The sequence below is a fragment of the Macaca thibetana genome, chromosome 3 (genome assembly GCF_024542745.1).
Source record: "Macaca thibetana thibetana isolate TM-01 chromosome 3, ASM2454274v1, whole genome shotgun sequence".
Classification (NCBI taxonomy): Eukaryota; Metazoa; Chordata; class Mammalia; order Primates; family Cercopithecidae; genus Macaca; species Macaca thibetana.
In genome coordinates, this window is record NC_065580.1 from 25,476,261 (window position 1) to 25,497,064 (window position 20,804).

Sequence of the window (20,804 nt, forward strand, 5' to 3'; positions counted from 1 at the left end):
AAATACTGATTAGATGACCTGTTATTGGCTGGGCACAGTGGCTCACACCTGTAATCTCAGCATTTTGGGAGGCCGAGGTGGGTGGATCACCTGTCAGGAGGTTGAGACCAGCCTGGCCAACATGGCAAAACCCCATATCTACTAAAATACATTAGCCGGGCATGGTGGCACATCCCTGTAATCCCAGCTATTTGGAAGGCTGAGGCACAAGAATTGCTTGAACCCAGGAGGCAGAGGTTGCAGTGAGCCGAGATCACACCATTGCACTCCAGCCTGGACAACAGAATGAGTTTAAAAAAAAAAAAAAAAAAAAAAAAAAAGACCTATCATTAAAAACATTCATTAAAGGTTTAATTACAGACAATGTCTTGGTAGGCTAAGAGTAAAGCAAGTAAGATAATATGCTATACCCCATTTCTTTCTAGAAATTTACTCTCTAAGAGACATGCTTGACTGTAAAGAGAAAACAATAAGGAAAGCATTAAATAAGCAAGTAAAGGGACAAGCAGAGTTAATGGGCAGTGAACAAATTAGAAGTCAGTATATTTGACTCTCACATCCTGTGAGATTTCCTAGTGATAGAACTGCAGTAGCTATGAGAACAGTATAAAAATAAGTTAGCAAGATTACCAGAATTGAGGACCCAGTATAATAATTTTATGAAAGGAGAGTAAAAGCAACTGCTGAGAATACACAAACCAGCATAACGGGAAATTGTGCTGTGGTATTCTTAGAAGGGTGGTTGGAATTGTCAACATAGAAACTCTCCAAGCTGCAAAGAATGCACTGCTAGAATAAAACTATGAAATGAATGATTTTAATAAATGAAGTGTATAGAATAGTCATATGCAAAGTTTCAGGAAGACACAGTACCAATGACACCAGACATAGGGAAAAAGTAGCAAAGGAAAGTGAAGGACCTACACACTTGAAAGGGATGGATCTCCCTCCACTGAAAACAAATGTGAGTTTGCCAAGAGACCATGTAAGAAAAAAAAAGATATAATGTTTAAATAGGTCCTGACTTTTGATAAAAGTCAACTTGTGATAAGTTCCTCTAGAACTTATTTCATTTTATTTTTGAGATGGAATTTTGCTCTTGTTACCCAGGCTGGAGTGCAGTGGCGCAATCTCAGCTCACTGCAACCTCTGCCTCCTGGGTTCAAGTGATTCTCCTGCCTCAGCCTCCCAAGTAGCTGAGATTACAGGCACATTCCACCACGCCTGGCTAATTTTTGTATTTTTAGTAGAGATGGGTTTTCACCATGTTGTCCAGGCTGGTCTCAAACTCCTGACCTCAGGTGATCCACTCATCTCGGCCTCCCAACGTGCTGGGATTACAGGTGTGAGCCACCGTGCCCAGCCAAACTTATTTTTAATATGAGCTAAGTTATAAATAAAGAATAATTATTGTAATCAATTAGAAAAAGAGTTTGGCAAATTGGCATGGAAAAATAATATGAGTCAGTTGATAACAAGCAGAAACACATTCAAGAGCATTAGCATAGGGAACTGCTGGGTAACAGGAAATGTGATTTCTCAATAATGTCAAACCGGTTGAGAGAGGCTGAACCAATTTACATCCTCCTACAAGGTATAAGACATCCCACTGATCCATGTCCTCACCAATATGTGGTGTTTTCAGGCTTCTTTGTTTTTTGCAACCCATGCGGCTACAAAGAGAGGAGCTTGCAGGTAAGGATATGATCTTATTTTTTTCTTTCCCCAGGACGTGGCATAATCAGAGTCTAATAACAAGCACTGCGTAAAACTGAAGTGAAGAAGCCTAGACCTGAACCAAGATCACTTGTCATGTTTTCCATTTGAAATTTGCAATCCTGTACATTTTTTCCACCTTTCATTCTTCTACACTGCCCCTCCCATTTTGCTACACTATCTTTCAAATAACAGAATGCTAACTCATGTTCACTTAAACTAGCATAGAATAAAAGCAATGACCATTTTAAAGAACAGAAAACATATCTACACAATTTTTGTTTACATAATCTCATAAAAATAAGAGCAACTACGTCTGAACAAGAGACCACATCTAACTTGGAGATAGGAAAATATGCATCATAAGTATTCAATAAATATTTGTTGAATATAAAAGAAAATTTTTAAATTATAATAGTACTAATAAAATACACAGGTATGATAATGCACACTGGTTCATTTAATTACAAAAATGAAACTTCTAAATTTTAGAAGAAATAATAAATCCAACACTCAGGAAATGCTGAAGCGTAAAAACTCAAATAAAAAAAGTAAAAAACCACTAAAAGATCTTAATCATTTCAAGTTCCACAAGTCAATCAGGAGTTTTCGACAAGGTTGCAATTTTGGGCCAAGGGCTAATTTAAACTCTATCACAGTCATCTGTTCATCGAAGAATGAACTTACCTTTCAGACCACACAATATTTTTGGAATTTCCATTAAGAGATACAGAGAGAAAGAATGAATGATAAACTATATCAGGCAACAAACTTTTTTCACTTTTAATCAATAATAAGTTAAAATTCTGAATGAAAGTAGAAATCAAGCGAGTAAAACCACTGGGAGTACTACCAAGCCTTGAAACAGCTTTCTAGCAAAGCAGCATTTATAAAGACTTAACAAGTAACTGTCAAGAACTGTAATACATTAAGTTTCACCAGAATCTTCTACAAAAAAAAAATGCATTTTATTAAGTGTAAAATAAGTACTAACATATATATTTACATATATGTGTGTGTATATATATTTCATTCTTCTAACTTCACATTTAAAAAGAAAAAAAAAAACAGAGGAAAAATTTCTTAAGAAGTGGTTACTGACAACACTGTTAATGGCTTCTAAAGGATTTCTTTTCTACTTGGGAATAAATGTAAGCACAAGAGTTCCACTTATCCAAACTACAGTGGAACTTAGCAGTAAATTATGGCACTAAATCTAGGTTAGAAGATGCCTACCATGATTAAGGTATTTTCCAATTTCTAACAATTAGCAACATTAACTAAGTAGAAATCAATTGTAATTGAGGAAGACAGTGAAAACTAAACTAATTACCAAAGTCAATTGATATATATAATCAATGTTATTTAATCTATAAATTCTGTATGTTATAATTTACTTATACACATATAGTACTTATCAACTAAACCTACAGAGAAATAGCTTTAATTTTCTTAATCTCTTAATAGTCTTAGTTTTCTTAATCCCATGCTTCTTAAATGAATTTACTTGCTACAAATCTCTGCTAAAACAGACTTTTTTTTTTTTTCTCAGTGTTTTTATTTATTGATGAAATTTTAGACAAGAATTAAATTTGATAGTCTGTAAAGTACCTAGCTCCTTGGCTTGTAGGCAGGCAATAAATATTAGATCTTTTTTTCCCATTTGCTAACCAGATTCCCTTGTGTTCTCTATCCTTTACATTTGTTTGAATGCTAGCATACCTATAATTATGTTAGATCACCTTGAGAAGCACACCACAATATACTGCTTGCTTTCTTCCTACAGTGTATTGTCTAATTTTGATGTAAAACAGACTTCTTAAAGTCAATAAAATTTCTTTAAAAACTTTTTATTGTGTGAAAGTCAAGTTTTCGATATTTAATTTACATATTTATGTTTTTGTATTTAAAATCAATTGAGGAAACTAATCCAGTACAATTTAGAACACTGGTTACCCATATAAGAGACTAGAATGTAATTAGTTCTAATGGTATCAATTTAGTAAGTCTCGGTTAATGAGAAGGTAGGACAATTATAGTAATAAACTGTTTATGCTTGGAGAAAATATTCATAATATTATCTCTGGCCAGTTCAACAGCATTTGTTTAACTGTTATTCCAAATGCCTCAAATATTACAGAAGTGATCTGAGAAAGGTAAGGTGATATTCTGAAGTACCTAACATTTAGAAAATTCAGGAGTTTCTGGTCTATTATATGAAAATGCCACAGATATATACTCTGGTTCTTTACAGAGAAAACATACAATTGATAATATATTAGATATCTGGATCCCAAAAGATGCATTTAAAAAATTGTGGTTAAAAAAATACATAACATTAAATTTACCATCAACCTTTTTTAAAGGTACCGTACAGTAGTGTCAACTATGTGCACATGGTTATGTAACAGATCTCTAAAACTTTCCTATCATAAACTGAAACTTTTTATCTACTCAAACTTTTTATCTACTCAACAATTGCCTCTGACTAACTTTGATAGTGAAGCCCTAAAATTAGAACAAATTTCTTTTATGACTTGTTTCAATGCTGACGCAACAACTGGCATTCAGTAGAGCAGCACAAATAATGAAAATATTGATCTTCAGTAAGTACATCATAGCACTTGACTTACCTTAGTAATGGGTGGAATATGACGGTAATGTTTCTGGCTCCAGGTTTGCAGACAAATTTTGTTCCTCCACCTTCAATTAAGTTGTCATCAGGACCCCCTTTCAGAAGAAAGAAAAAAAAGAGACTTAGCTCATTGAAACGTTTATAAATAAACAAACCAAGCATATCTAGATGAGTCCTATACTGTCATAATTAGGACCGTCTTTGCAAGCAATAACCTTCGGTATGTACAAAATTATTTTGAACGACTTCATCCAATCTTCCTCACTTGAATAAACAATAGATTAGAATTTTCACTCTGGCCGGGCAAGGTGGCTCACAGCTGTGGTCCCACCAGTTTGGGAGGCTGAGGAGGGTTGAGCACTTGAGGAGTTCGAGATCAGCCTGGCCAATATGGTGAAACCCTGTCTCTATTAAAAATTTTTTTAAAATAGCCAGGCGTGGTCGCATGTGCCTGTACTCCCAGCTTCTCGGGAGGTTGAGGCAGGAGAACTGCTGGAACCCGGGAGGCGGAGGTTGCAGTGAACCAAGATTGCACCACTGCACTAAAGCCTGGGCGACAGAGCGAGACTCCATCTCAAAACAAACAAACAAACAAACAAACAAACACCCAGCATTTTTACTCTGAGTAAGAACATGGAATCACAGTAAGAACAAATGCTACATTTAAAGGAACGGTGCAAGGCTACAATTACGTTAAGGTGAAAATTTTGATCTCTAATGACCAGGGTCCATCTTGGACAGTATGGGACATAAAGCTTTCAGAGAAAGGATGAAGTGCCTGCCATTCTAAGTTGCTGCACATTGTAAAGACTGGAGCAGAGATTCATATAAGCCTAACTTACCATAGTTTATCAAATCTGAGACCCCAATGATTATAAGACACACTATTATTTTACATATCACCAAGAAAAAAAAAAAAAGTCCTGCTATTTAAACTATATAATGCTTTCTTGGAATGTTTCCTTTTCCTTGTTGAATAGCTCCTTTGGCTTTTTACATAAACAAATGGTTACCATAAACCTCTCAGGCACATTCAATAAGGAAATATAAGAAAAATAAGTTTGTTAAGGTATTCTTAACACTAAGTAATATTTGAAGTCTAGCTCTTTCGAATCACTCTGACTCAGAGTTTTCAATGTCCTTGTTTTCTAAACATTGTCATCCACTGTCACCAAGAGCGTGTGTTTCATAAAAGAGTGCTCCATGCTGCATCCTATATTTTATTCCACGCTGCTGATATCCATCCTGCAAAGTTTAAAGTTGATGCTTTCTTGATGCTATCAGAAGGTTTAAACAGAAGGCTTTCCTATCCCGACCAGGACTCATACTCTTTCCTCAAATGGTCCTTAATTGCTTCATTAACGGAAACACTGAAGGGTCATGGTGCAAGCAGTAACGCAGGCTCACACACACTGCACCGGTGACAATTCACCGTGACTGGTTTCCAGTAGGCAGCCATTAAGATGCCACTGATTTCAGATACATCCTCATTTCAGAGAATTTAGAATGTGAAAAGATGTATCACTTTGGATGTTGGGAAAAATGCTTTCCCCCTACTTGTGTTTCTTGCCACTATAATGAAGTTCACCTAATGTAATCTCTGACCTCTCTCCACCTTTTACCCACTCCAGGGACAGTGATATAATGACTCTGACTGATAAAAATTGAGAAGAAAAGGCTGGGCATGTATGGCTTAGCAACTCCCATATTCCACTTTAGAAACTAGAGTGCCTGAAGACAGTTAAGTGGTGTCTGGTGTAAGTTTAGCTATAAAGGCCCTGCTTTGTCAGAGAACGCCTGAAGTGGGCCAACATCTTTTCTAAGTGGGTGAGTAAATCTGTTTAATTGTGATGTTCAGTTAGCAAGCTTTGTTTGATTCTCAAACTGGGTTACATCCTGCAATCTGGCTTAAATCAATATAAAAGTGACATTTCACTTACTATCTACCTTACTTATTTCTCAATAGTTTCAAAACTCTGGCAGGAAAGATGGCTACTCTTTAGTGGGCTTCCTCAAAACCCTAGCAATCTACACTTACAACATTTGGTTTCCTTCTTCTAAATTAAACATTTTCTTTCTGAGTATCGTTCTTTGCATGTTACCAAACACAGCTAAATCTCCCTTGATTTATTATCTATCTAAATGGTCTCTAGGCATCTTAGAAATTGCCTGATAAAAACATGTGAAGCTTCAGAAATCCATACCCTGGATCATCAGGACGTCCCAGAGGCATCAGAGTCTAGACATTTGGATCAGTTGTTTCTACCAACTAATCAGTGCATACTTTTTCTTAAGAATAACCAAAAATACAATGGCATAGTCAACCCTTAATTAAAAATCATGGACTGTTTTTTCTCATTAAAAAAAATCAATCTTGTACAAGGTTTGCATCAGAGATATGAACGTGCTGCTAAATTTTGCTGAGTTAAGGAAAGCATGAAGACTAAAAAAAACACTATACTTCTAATAAAATCCTCCTTGAAAGGTCACATGGTATAGTTACAAAAATGATAGAATAAGTATAACTTCTTTAACAACATATTTCCTTTTAAGATTATAAAATCTAGTCAGAATTCATTCACGAAGGAGATGTGTATAGAAGAAACCGGGATATATTCTACACTTCAGGAACAGGTAAATAAGTCTACATAAAAATAATGTAATAATCGACCCAATATGAACATGTCTTTTGATAACCTATATGAGATAGACTAGATGATTTCCAACAGTTTATAAATATTCTGAAGTGCTACGATATTAGGCACTCAATAATTAAATTCAGACCTGACTAACCCGGCTTCATTCAAATGAAAACCTTCACGTATGGTAAATGCGCTGTATGCATGTGTACCTCTATGCCTTAGCCACACTGCGCTACCATCTGGAGGTCTCTCTCCCCTCGTACCATTTCTTTAGGTCCCACATCTATTCCCAAACTGACAAATGCCCCTCTCTCAAAGTCCACAATTCCATTAACAGTGACTATGTATAAAATAACCCATAAGAACCTTAATACAAGTCACTTCTGTTACTATGTGTTTTCTTCCTTATGTCACTTTTTCCCACCTGGAATGTAACTTCCTGGAAAGTGATTAAACAAGAATACATTTGCTGAATGAAAGGAAAAAAGACCTAACTTGCTAAAATATTATAGCAATTAGATGAGACAGTATGTGTGAAAGTTTAATAAATGTAAACTGTCAAAACCTGAATAAATGTAAGCAACTGTCAAAAACTAATAAAGGTAAGCAAATCTCACTGTATCATCAAAGCTGTATAGGGAGTAGGTGTGCTTAATAAACATTTGTTGATGACCATATTACAGAGAACAAAGATAACAAAAGATAAGCTACAATACCAAAAATAAAGCGTAAGAGTCACTAGAAATGTCAGTGAGAGGAAGATATGGCTGTGAAAATATAGGCACAACGACAGGGTATGAGGTTAGAAACTAAATAATACCTTCATTAGTTCTAAACCCCTGCTAGCTACAAAAAGATGATTACTGATTCACATAATGCAGTTAAGCTAAATAAAAAGTAAAGTTCAGAGAGAAATATGAAAAAAGAGACTCTCCTCCCTACTCCAAGCCCTAACCAGACTTCCACCTACAGGAACCTCACATACTCTTCCAGCTCCATTACCAAATGCCATCTATACTGCACTTGTCACGATTTCCTCTTGAAGATGAGAAGTCAAATGTTTCTTACTACATTACCAATAAACAGAGCCAACCCAATGAAAATTTTCTTGAAAATAAAGCTGTCAGAAACAAAAGTAAAGGTCTTGGCCAAAAATCATAAGGTCTGAGTCCTGACCCCCTGAAATCTGCTTTAGCATTTCAGTATTCTTAGTGAAAAACAAAACTCACTTTTCCTCATGTGCCTTCTCATCTTCTCATGATCAAATAACCTGGGACCTACTGTCAGGAATCTTTTTTTTTTTTTTTTTTTTTTTTTTTTTTTGAGATGGAGTCTCGCTGTGTCCCCCAGGCTGGTGTACACTGGTGAGATCTTGGTTTACTGCAACCTCCACCTCCCAGGTTCAAGTGATTCTCCTGCCTCAGCCTCCTGAGCAGCTGGGATTACAGGCACGCACCACCATGCCTGGCTAATTTTTGTATTTTCAGTAGAGACGGGGCTTCACCATGTTGGCCAGGCTAGTCTCGATCTCCTGACCTCAAGTGATCCTCTCACCTCAGTCTCCCAAAGTGCTGGGATTACAGGTGTAGGCCACCATGCCTGGCCAGGAGCCTTCTTAAGGAACATGTTGTTCAATCCTGGTTAGAGCACTGGACAGGTCAGAGCACTCCTTCCCTTCATTATATTTATGGTCTAATTGCAGCTGTGAGAAGCCAGGTGACAGGTACCATAGAAAATGTTGAATGATGATGGATAGCTGGAATGCAAGGGAACCCGACAATAGTATTACAAGTGGAATATACTATGCAAAAGGAGAAGAAAGGCCCCAGATTATTTCCTATTTTTAACAATGAGGACGATGATTTGACACGCTGTCCCAGACAGATGGCAACAGGCACCGAGGCCACCTGATAACTGCTGGAATGACAACATCTTAGTGTTCACAGGCTGGTCTCTTCTTTTAGAATTCATTTGCTTTTAAGTAATAAGATTCCACATTTATTTATTCCTTGATTCTACCCAACTAGAGTTTAATGTGGTTTGTAATAAACGTTGTCATATTAATAAAACACAAACAGAAACCAAAGCCTCAGAAAGAAATGGTAACACGATTCTCACCGAAACAACTATGGAACAGAGGGAAGAATCAAAATGATCTTGCGTCAAACATCAGACCACTATTCATTATTAGCATAAGTGTGATAAAATTATTTAAATTCTCTGAGTCTCAGCCTTTCCATTTATAAAATAAGGATTGCAATAAACTCTTTCAAAGACTTGTGATGTTTAAGGGAAGTAACATAGATAAGGGCATTCAGCAGTGTTCTGTGCTGAGTACATCGCCAATGCTCTTTTCCTTTTCCATTAGAATTACCAGACACTGAAGGATCTAACTGATTTCACAAACTAGGGAGAAAGAAAGTCCAAATTCAAAAAATGTTGTTCTTGTTACTTTAGGAAACACAATACTAGCCAGTATCATTAATGAGACCAACTTTACAACAAATGTGTGAAACATGCTTGCCTTATTTTTGTGGAAATATTACTGTAGCGAAAGATTTAGAAATTTGCTGGGAACACTTAGCAGGACAGAAAGAAAAAAGGCATTCTCTAGTCTTAATTTTTCCTTTTTTAAAAAATTTATAAAAACATTAGATAGTGTTAGCCATTGTTCCCCCTACTCTTTTTTTTTTTTTTTTTTTTTTAAAGCGATGAGGTCAGGCTTGGCGCGGTGGCTCACACCTGTAATCCCAGCACTTTGGGAGGCTGAGGTGGGCAGATTACCTGAGGTGAGGAGTTCAAAACCAGCCTGGCCAACATGGTGAAACCCTGTCTCTACTAAAAATACAAAAATTAACCAGGCGTGGTGGTGCATGCCTGTAATCCCAGCTACTCGGGAGGCTGAGGCAGGAGAATTGCTTGAACCCGGGAGGTGGAGGTTGCAGTGGGCCAAGATCATGCCACTGCACTCCAGAATGACCGACACAGTCAGACTCTGTCTCAAAAAGAAAGGAAAAAGAGAGAGAGAGAGAGAGAGAGACAGAGATGGGGTCTCACTCTGATGCCCAGGCTGGAGTGCAGTGGCGCGATCACAGGGTTCAAGTTCCTGAGTAGCTGAGACCACAGGTGTATGCCAACATACCTGATTCATCTTTTATTTTTTGTAGAAACAGGGTCTCAACATGTTGCCCAGGATGGTCTTGAACTCCTAAACTCAAGCAATCCTCCCACCTTGGCCTCCCAAAGTAGTAGGAAGTGCCTAGCCCTACTCTTTATTTTTCAATTAAAAATAATGAATATTAAATGTAGAGATGTTGAAATTATAACCATCTTGTACCAAGTGCTCAAGTGAAAATAGCATAAAATTGATCATGACTTTTTGAGCCACAGGAAGTCGCATGCCCCATCTGACCTTTTTATTGTGTCCTGATTTTTAAATTGGCCTTTCCACGTAGAAAAGAACCACAGTGAAGGTGAATTCTTTTATAGCAAATATTTTGCTTCACAACTACTTTCTAAGGATTATGAAATAGTATACAGTATAATAAATATGGAATTCCTGACTGCATCAATAAATGGGGTCTTTAATTGGCTCTAAGAGCCAGCTGAATGGTTCAAGAGTTCCCTGAATTCACAGCTGTCACCCTGCCAGAGGGGTTCTTTTAGATTACATTTCTTAGCAAGTGCTTATTCTTAAAGCACATGTGATCATTATGGCTTAATGCTATTGCTGCTCCTACCACCACCACTAAACTTGTCAGAAGGGTAACCTTGTTACAAGTATGTGACCTTGGGGTTTGTTGCTACATCAAGAAGAAACAAAGGTAAAATACTTATCCTTACCCTCAAATGATTTACTCTCACAGCAAAGTCAAGTAAATCAGGATTAGTGATGGTACTGTGTTACCCAAGAGTGAGATGCTGCTGGACACAGGAAGAAAATCCAGGCAACAAGCCCCTTCAAGCGAAGAATTACCTTTTGCACTCAACTCTTAGGTAGTGTGTCATTATTATTAATAACAACAATACTATTTTGTTCATAATTGTATTATTTGTGCCTAAGATGGTTTCTACCAGGGAATAAGCACTCAGTATATTTGCTGAATGAACATATGCACAAACAAAAAATGAGAAAGAATGTCTTTTTTAGAACAAGTGAATTCTACCTACAAACCAACTAGGAGCAAATAGTACTTATGTTTTTACATAAAGTTTGCTCAGTGAGAAATCCATGTTTCAAGAAAGGGCTGAAAAAGTATATTGATTACAGTATTATTTATAAAAGATAATCTCACAAATAGAAATAAATTCATTATTCTCATCATAAGACAAGTAAATGTCTTGCCAATATTGTGTTCAATTATATTTTATTCTTGTGTAGCTCTCGTGTTGTACTTTAGGTTAAGACAGGTGCCAAGTATTATCCTGGATATGTAGAAAAAAGATAAAAGAAGGGCAAGGGGCAATTCTGATTTATCAAACATCCACTAAGAAACTGGCACTATGCTGAATCCTTTACATAAAAATACTCACTTCATCCTAATAATATTCCTGTCATATTATTAACTACCATAGAGATGAAAAAATGGAGGCTCATGGCAGGGGATTAAGGGGCATGAAGGGTCTTGCTCAAGGTCACACATAGAGTAGGTTCATTATTCAAACTTCAGTCTGTTTCTCCAAGAACAATTTTTTCAACTATATATCCTACAATGTGCTTAATATCATTTTATGTTTCCAAGGAATTTGCAGGTTGAATAAAAGGATGCAGATAATAGTAGTGCAGGAAACGTTTAAAACAGGGACCACTGAACACTGATATTGTGATGGAGTTTGACACACAAAATGTTTTCCATGGAATCAACATTAAATAAAGCAGCTGGTTATTCCAGCCAAAACACAAAAAGCCTCATTATAAATGTAGGTGAAGCTTAAGAGAAACAATACATAGGTTATGTCCTATATATATAAATATAATGATCATGTATGCAAGGTTTGGGTGGTCCAACTGAAGCTAGAAATACTCTCCTCTCTAATACAGTCCCAGTAGCAAGAACTAGAGCTCTGCGTTTTTCTGTCTTTCCTGACTAGTAGTGGCTATGATGCTACTTATCCCATCTTCACCTTCAAACTGCTGGTGAGAGCTCCCTGGGTGTCAAAAACATGAAGGCAGGAACGAAAAAAAAGGGGGGTTTGCAACCTTCAAGAAAAGAACTGTGGAGAGTCCGCCTGTCATCCCAGAAATACTGATAGAAATCCATCTATTCTGTTTCTCCTTCAAAAGGAGAAAAAGAAAATCAGCCAGGTGCGATGGCTCATGCCCTTAATTCCAGTGCTGTGGGAGGCCAAGATGGGAAGATCACTTGAGGCCAGGAGTTAGAGACCAGCCTGGGCAATGTAACGAGACCCTACCGCTACACAAAATTAAAAAATGAGCCCAGCCTGGTGAGGAGCAACTGTAGTTCCAGGTACTTGAGAGGCTGAGGCACGAAGATAGCTTGAGTCCAAGAGTACAAGGTTGCAGTGAACCATGATTGCACCACTGCCCACCATCCTGGGTAACAGAGTGAGACCCTATCTTTATTGGATGGACGGATGGATAGACAGACAGACAGACAGACAGACAAAAGAAAAATAGTCAACAGACCTTTCTTGCTTCTGTTACTGTCACCGCAGACCATTTCCACACTTCTAATCATCCGAGACCCAAATAATGTCTTGCAGTTTCCTCACGACACAGAAAAAAAGCTATGGTTTAAACGTCCCCTCCAAAACTCACATTGAAATTTAATTGCCATGCAACAGTATTAAGAGGTAGGGCCTTAAAAAGGTGGCCATAAGGCTCCAGAAAAATGAAGGAAATAAGGCAAATTCCAAGAATCTCAACTCAGAGGAGAAAGGACAGATCCTTTTGGTTCTCCCTAGAGTCACTCACAGGAATAGGCATAATGTCAAGAAAGAGAATCTAAATGTGGGACTGCCTAATGATGGATCATTGTGAGAAGGACATCTCTCATATGTGCTGAAGTAAAAAGAACAGCATGTCATGTGTATGTGCAGTATCTTATGTGTGCTGGAAATGTCCATGCCAGTAGACTGCTAGAATGGAAATAACTAATCGAAGTTTTGCTTCAAGTACGATTCTCTCTTAGATTTTTGGCTAACGACCATAAAATAATCCTCATAAAGAAATAAAAATCATATTTTTTGCAGTTCAACAACTGAGTACATTCTAGCTCTGAAATAACAACGAATTCTATAATAATCTACTATTTATTTCGAGGTAGTCTCTTGGTTTAGAACACAAAACAAGAGGAAAAAAAGCAGCTTTCTCAATTATCTCCTTACAATACATTAAAAGAGGAGTGAAAGGACAAGATAACAGGGGAGGAAACAAAAATGAAGCAACAAATTTGAAGGTTAATAATAGCTCATCCTGAGCCATCAGTAAAATGTGTTCACCTGGAGCTCTTCCCTGAGCATAAGTCAAAGGAGGGTCCATTAGCAGCAGTGCCCAGTGTTTCTACAATAGAGTCTGAAAACGGCATGTTCTAGGAAGAGCAAAATGTAAGATATGAGCCAATTACCAAAGGATCCACAGTGACTCCATGCATATTTTTAAACGGCTGATCAACAAGGCACACGGGAGTTTTCACTGACAACCCAGTGAGGAGCATTCCTATCCTTGTGACATTATCCTACAACTCACTTTATTTTAGGGTTACCTTGGAAGATTGCAGTAATTCTCTTTCCACTCTAACTGATTCTCTAGATTTAATTATCTTGAATCTATTAAATATGTTTCAGTGGCTATTTGGGTATATCTAGCTCAGAGATTCTCATGTGTGTGAGCCGGGGAACTGTACTTCTAATTACATTTCATTTTTTTTTTTCACTAAGCATAATGTTTTCAAGGTTCATCAGTGGTGTAGCAGGCATCAGTACTTCATTTCCTTTTATGGAAGAATAATATTCCAATGCATGTATATACCACATTTAATTTATCCATTTATCAGCAGATGAACATTTGGGCATCTCTACTGTTTGGATTAAATAATGCTGCTAGAAACACCCAGGTACAAGTTTTGTGTGGATGCATGTTTCAATTCTCCTCAGTATATACTGTATCTAGAACTGAAATTGCTAAGTCATATGGTAACTCTGTGTTAAACATCTTCAGAAACTGCCAGATTGCTTTTCAGAGAGGCTGAACCCTAATGCTAGGTTTTTTGTTTTTAAGTAACTAGTTGCTTAACAGAAAATGGCAGGGACCAGTGGCTCATGCCTGTAATTCCACTACTTTGGGAGGCTGAGGCGGGTGGATCACTTGAGGCCAGGAGTTCGAAACCAGCCTGGCCAACATGGTGAAACCTGGTCTCTATTAAAGATAAAAAAAAATTAGCCAGGTGTGGTGATGCACATTTGCAGTCCCAGCTATGTGGGAGGCTGAGTCAGGAGAATTGCTTGAACTTGGGAGGTGAAAGTTGCAGTGAGCCAAGATCAGGCCACTGCACTCCAGCCTGGGTAACAGAGGGAGACTTTCTCTCAAAAACAAACAAACAAACAAAAACAGAAAAAGGGGAGATGGGGAGACAGAGAAGGTAGGCAGCACGCAGAGAAAGTATGAATATTTTCTTCTCTAGGCTCTGTCACCTGGCTCTTGTAGGAGTGGTCTTGTGTATGTCAAAGAATCATTGAGAAGGCATTACCAGACATAACAGATGATGGCTAGAGCAGAAGCACTGGGGAACTGGGCCAACTAGGAAAGTATCTGTGCCATTTGCATTCTTTGAACTGTCTATTCTGTTTTATCACTCACGATTAAAACAGACAATAAGGTTTCTCTTCTCACTCAACTTTCAGATTGCAGAAGACTTTACTGTTTGCTCTGTAATTCCTGTTACAGCAAGAATGATATGAAGGACAACAGAATGCCATGAAGTTCTCTAATCAGGTGAGCCCATCTCATTGCTGACCTAAAGTGTACGGTTGGCTAGCTGAGAATCCTCTGATGACAGCTTGCCAGTTGAGCAGTAGATTTATGATGCAAATAAGCCTCAAACTGAAAACAGGTTGACCTATCAATCTTATTTTGTCTGTAAAAGGGTCCACAAAAGAGCTCAGGCCACTGGAAATGATTAGTGCTAGTTCACAAAGAAGAAACAGTGCTGTTTAAACGCTGTCATTGTCTTCACTCACAGAGGTGTGCTTAAATCTAAGTACTCCCAAATTTGGAAAGAAATTATTTTGAAGGGATTGGCATAACAAGTATAACTCAAAATGACTAAGAGAAGTGGGAGAGATAGAGTGCTCTGTAAATACAAAATCAGAGTCAAAATACAGGTTGCAAAACATGGTGCCATTTAGCTTACTGACAAAGATAATCAGAGCTGGCATCTAAACAGAAACAGCATTATTTCATGGCTCATTAGAAGCATCTGGATTACTGAGGCACAGGTGGTTTTAAATAACTTTACCAGCAAACCTTTAGGTTTCACTGGCAACAGTCAACTTTCCAGGCACTCTAGGCAGCAATTTTTGTAATATTCTAACAAAATCAAAATCGGTCTTCCAAGCCAGGGAAATGTGAGACATGACAAGATCAATATTCAAAATTACAATTGCTAGAGTCGTTTTTCCTGTTTTCACACAGAGAATGTTACATATTATTATGATATATAATATTACTTGTTGTACATTTATTATGTTCAACAAATAATTGACAAAAAATAATCATCATTTTACAGTCTATCCAGACTCAGACTATTTCTCAGATCTCCAAGGTAGAATACAGTTTAAATTTTTGCTCTGATGGAGTACTATATTGATAACAAAAGGAAATACAGCACTCCTACATATCTTCAATCAAAGTAATGACACCAACCAATAGAAAAAAGGTAAGTATTCTGTTTGAAGTACTGACCTCTGTCCTTCACTGAATTTAGTAAATTCAATGTTGACCATTCACCAAAGCAAAAAGTGGTGAATTTTTCCAATCTTATTTGCTCCACGTTTGTCTAGCACACTTACATGAAAACTCAAAATTTTTATTTTCCATTTGATCGGTCTTGATTGTTATAACATTTTGAATATTATCTGATCTCAAAATTTCAGTTCTAGGAATTTACTCCCAGCCGCAATAAAAAATAATAGCATGGGTGAAATTCAGATTTGGCAACAAAGATGTTCCTCACAGAATGGTATATTGAACTTTAAAAAAACAACTCTCAAAATGCAAAACAGAGACTAGATTAAATAAACATAAATATAGATATACACACACACATATATATAACTAGAATATCATGCATCCATTAAAAATAAACACTGCAATAAAGCAAGAAAAAGATATAAAACGCAGGTGTCATTAAGGTGAAAGGTTATTAACTAAAATCATATTACAAAATGAGCCTGTATCATGTGTCTGATAATTACAATACTGGAAGTCTCTGTTGATCTGGTTCTTCTCCTTTCACCTCTACTGAATCCTGATTAACTTTTTCCTGTGTATCATGTGTGTATATGTTTGTATGTTTTATACTCTCATCTTCCTTAGATCTTTATCTACAGCAATTCTTTAAGGCCCGGTTTGAAAGTAGGTCCCATCCCAAACATTAGCAACAGTTCTGCTAATCCACTTAAGGGCACTACCAACCTGGAACACATTTGGAACTCAATTCTCACTTTAAACTTTCCTCACACTATCCAGAGGATGTATATTTTGACAAGACATCTAGTTAAGAATTCTTTAGGGATGTTTTTCTCCTCTCAGCCTGTGTCAAGGTGACCAACTTTCTTTTAGTCTCTTACAGGAGGTGGGGTATTATGGGAAAGAGATGATATTTTTAGATGATCCATATGCTTTATGTAGAAGATGGGGATGCTTCTGTCAGACTCCCCAGGTTGCACAGGTCCTGGGCTTTGTTCTGTTTCTCCTGTGCCATGCTAGTTCACTTGGGTTTAGTAAATACCCTTAGGGTGAAAACTGGCTTTAGCGGCACTTTGTCTAATATCTCCCTGCAGCTCGTTGGTGTTATTTTGTTTATGTGAATCCTATCTTTCTTCAGTTCATCAAAGCAATTCAACACATTTTTGAATGTTTTATCTGGCATTTTTAGTTTTTTCATGAAATGATCAATGAAGGTACTAGTTATGCTGGAGAGAGAAGTCTCCACACAACCCTCTCTTTATGCAACAGTCTACAAATAACTTCACCTCACCATTCAGTTGTTCCAGCGTGAGTGTCTTTGGATTCTACTCAGATAAACTGTTACTGTTTTTATGGTTTTAGCCCATTTTCTTGTAATCCTAACTAAGGCAATCACTATAAATAATCCAAAAATAATTAATATAGAGCAGGATATAGCTTTTGCCTTAAATGTTATGTTAACTGGATATAGTGAAATATAATGATATATAATACAATGCAATTCATAGATTACAAAATCAGATATTAGGAAAACAAAGTTCTCTAACTTTGACATAAAGTATATGGCGTTAAGTAAGCTACTTAACCTATCTGGGACTTCTATTTCTTGTCAATAAAATAAGGCAACCAGATGTGCTCATGAGCAATCTCCAATCTATGAATTTTGATTTTTTAGATGATAAAATTTCCTTTACAATATATTCTGTCCATTGGTTTTATTTACATTTTTCTGATACTGCATAAAATGGCATAGTAGCACCTTTTTCGAGTAGAAAGGGAGTCCAATTATTATAATCGTTGATATAGATGATAATTCTAGTAGATTTTAAAGGACAATGAACTGTATGTTTTGCTTTGGGATATTAGTAAAGCTTCAGGAATAAATGACTGGTATCATTTGCAGCTGACAGTTTTACATGATTTAGTTATGATTATTTGATACTCTCTTTCTTTTCTAAGACGCATCTTAGATCCTGCCATGATTGTCACAAAAATTCTCCAATGCAGAGAAAAAAAATGGGCAAAATTCATGACAGGTCTGTGCAATTTTGGTCTAAAAATTTTCTCAATTATTTACCACAAAACAAGTATCTGAACTTTAAGCAAGTCACTATAGTCAATGGTTTTCAAAAGTATATTTCCTTCAGAATTGCTTTAATAGGGAACATTATTTCATTTCATTCAAAAACGCATGATTAGTAATCTATAATCAGCATCTTTGTGACTAGAAGTGGGTTCATGGTGAAATAAACATAAGCAATAGCCATAATCCATGACCTCATGAAGTTCACATGATGATGTATTAAAAGGGTATAAAAAAGAACACACCCAAAAATTATAAGCAAAGCTATTACAAGATAAACCAAAGGAATAAAAAAGCCTTCCAACAAGACAAAACTATTGCTCTTGAGTTTGGAAACCAACTTATATATGCACAATAAAATCCAGGGAGAAACATGAAGTTACCATTGTTTGGTAGAGAAAACAGGACACTGTTCCTCTACAACAGAGGCCAATATTAATAATATAGGTAAACAGACTGGCAATGGTAACATATCACACAGAACTCCTAATATTGGTATTCAATACATACTACATTTAACTGATCAAAAACAGTGACTCAATCACACAACAAATAACTACTTATCAACAGTTTCTAAACACATCACATAAAATTACTGCTACAACCTCTTCCTGGAAAAACACTTTTTCTTTGTATTTCTTTAATGATTGGTTGCCAGGCGCGGTGGCTCACACCTATAATCCCAGCACTTTGCGAGGCCGAGGCCGGCAGATCACGAGGTCAGCAAATCGAGAGCATCCGGGGCTAACACGGTGAAACCCCATCTCTACTAAAAACATAAAAAATTAGCCAGGCATGTGGCAGGCACCTATAATCCCAGCTACTCGGGAGGCTGAGGCAGGAGAATGGCGTGAACCCGGGAGGCGGAGCTTGCAGTGAGCCAAGATCGGGCCACTGCACTGCAGTCTGGGGGACAAAGCGACACTCCATCTCAAAAAAAAAAAAAAAAAAGGTGATTCTGCTTTTTAAATGTTTTCAAAAGTCTAAAATACAGACAAAGCTTTTTTAAAATAAAATGTACTTGTCGATTTAGCTCAGGAGAGAACAGAGACAGGTAGAGGTTACCAACGAAAAGTCTCTGATAATACTAGACAAAGCAACTTAAGCCTAAAAACTAACAGTCCATGGAATACAACTCAGCGTAAACATCTTTATCTCAGTCGCCAAGCACCACTCCACCAACAGAGAACTGAGAAATTAAAACAGAAAGACTGGAGGCAGATGAAATTTGAATATAGCTAATCCTTCAACAAAGCAGGAGTTAGTTAGGGTTGCTCCTCCCATTCCAGTCAAAAATTGCTATATAACTTTTGACTTCCTAAAAACTTAACTGTTAATAGCCTATTGTTGACCAGCAGCCATACGATAACATGAATAGAAAAATTAACATATATTTTGGATGTGTGTTATACTGTACTGTTATACTAAAGTAAGCTAGAGATAAGGAAATCATAAGGAAGAGAGAATTTTACTATTCACTAAGTAAAAGTCAATTGTTGTAAAAATGAATCACCCTCATTTTCTTCATTTTGAGTAGATGGGGGGGAGGAGGAGGAGGAGGGAGAAGAGGAGGGGTTGGTCTTGCTGTCTCAGGAGTGGAAGAGACAAGTAAGTGAGGAGGTGGAGAACGTAGAAGGGGAGGCAGGAGAGGCCGGCACACTCAGTGTAACTTTACAGATGCTTTTTCATTTCTCTAACAATGTTTCTACATGGTACCAATCCTTTTACAACTGTTTGCTTTAGTTTCAGTAACTATATCATAGAAGGTTCCATGTCATAAAAGAAGTCAAATGCAGTCTTGGATAATCTGAACCCTTCTGCCAGATTACCTCATGTCAATTTGTTTTCTGGCAGTGCTTCTTCTAGATCTTCTTCCTTATCATCTGGCACTGTTTTGAAAGGACTCAACTCCATCAAGTTGTTTTCTGTTAATTCCTCTGGTATGCTGTCTGCTAGCCCTTGAATTTCTCCAAGATCTGTATCTTGAAACCCTTCACAACCACCATCTTTTTTTTTTTTTTTTTTTTTGGCCATATGCAATTCTTTCATGACTTGTTTGATCAGCTCTCTAGTAAATCCTCAAAAGTCATGCACAATATCTGAACACAGTTTTCTCCAACAATTCATTTTGTGTTTGGTGGTTTTCAAGGCATTTTCTATAACAATGGCATCTTCAATGGTGTAATCCTTTCAGACTTTCATGATGTTCTCCCTGTCAGGATTCTCTTACATAATGCTGACAATCCTTTTCACAGAGTATCATGTGCAATGAGCCTTAAAAGTGTTCATGATTCCCTGATTAGAGACATTCTGTTTGGGGGCAAGTAGACTATTTCTCCTTCAGTGTTGAACTGATGGAGTTCTGAGTGGCCAGGAGTATTGCACAATTAAAAGGCAGTCCCTTACTGATTCCTGACTTCAGGGACAAAGTATCAATGGAACCACTCCAGAAAAAGGTTCTTGTTATTCGAGCCTTCTTACTGTACACACCAAAAGACTGGCAACTGCTGTGCGTCTTTTCCCTTCCAGACTCGGTGGTTACAGACAACGGCAGTCCCAATCATAAACCTGATTGCATTTGCACAAAAGAGTAGAGTTAGTCTATCTCTTCCTGCCTTAAATCCTGGCGTTTGCTTCTTCTCCTAATAAATATCCTTTGTGGTATTTTTTCCCCCAGTGTAGGGCACTTTCATCTGCATTAAAATCTGTTCAGGCCGACATCCTTTTTCCTCAATGGGTTTCTTAACGATGTTTGGGAACTCATCTGCTGTCTCTTGGTTGGCAGAAGCTGCTTCTCCT

At 37.2% G+C, this 20,804-nt stretch overlaps 2 protein-coding genes across 4 annotated transcripts in view; one reads left to right on the forward strand and one right to left on the reverse strand.

Moving 5' to 3' along the window:
• The window catches only part of EXOC4 (exocyst complex component 4), an 816,109-nt gene that overhangs the window by 430,019 nt on the left and 365,286 nt on the right, over positions 1-20,804 (reverse strand). For all 3 annotated transcript variants that reach the window (XR_007723890.1, XM_050782435.1, XM_050782436.1), the window contains exon 10: positions 4,350-4,446. Coding sequence is in view for 2 of the 3 variants with exons in the window: in XM_050782435.1 (XP_050638392.1) it covers positions 4,350-4,446 (97 nt within the window). In the remaining variant the exon portion in view is untranslated. The remainder of the gene's footprint in view (positions 1-4,349; positions 4,447-20,804) is intronic.
• CHCHD3 (coiled-coil-helix-coiled-coil-helix domain containing 3) overlaps positions 1-20,804 on the forward strand; it is a 1,241,194-nt gene that overhangs the window by 382,720 nt on the left and 837,670 nt on the right. The window lies entirely within an intron of this gene.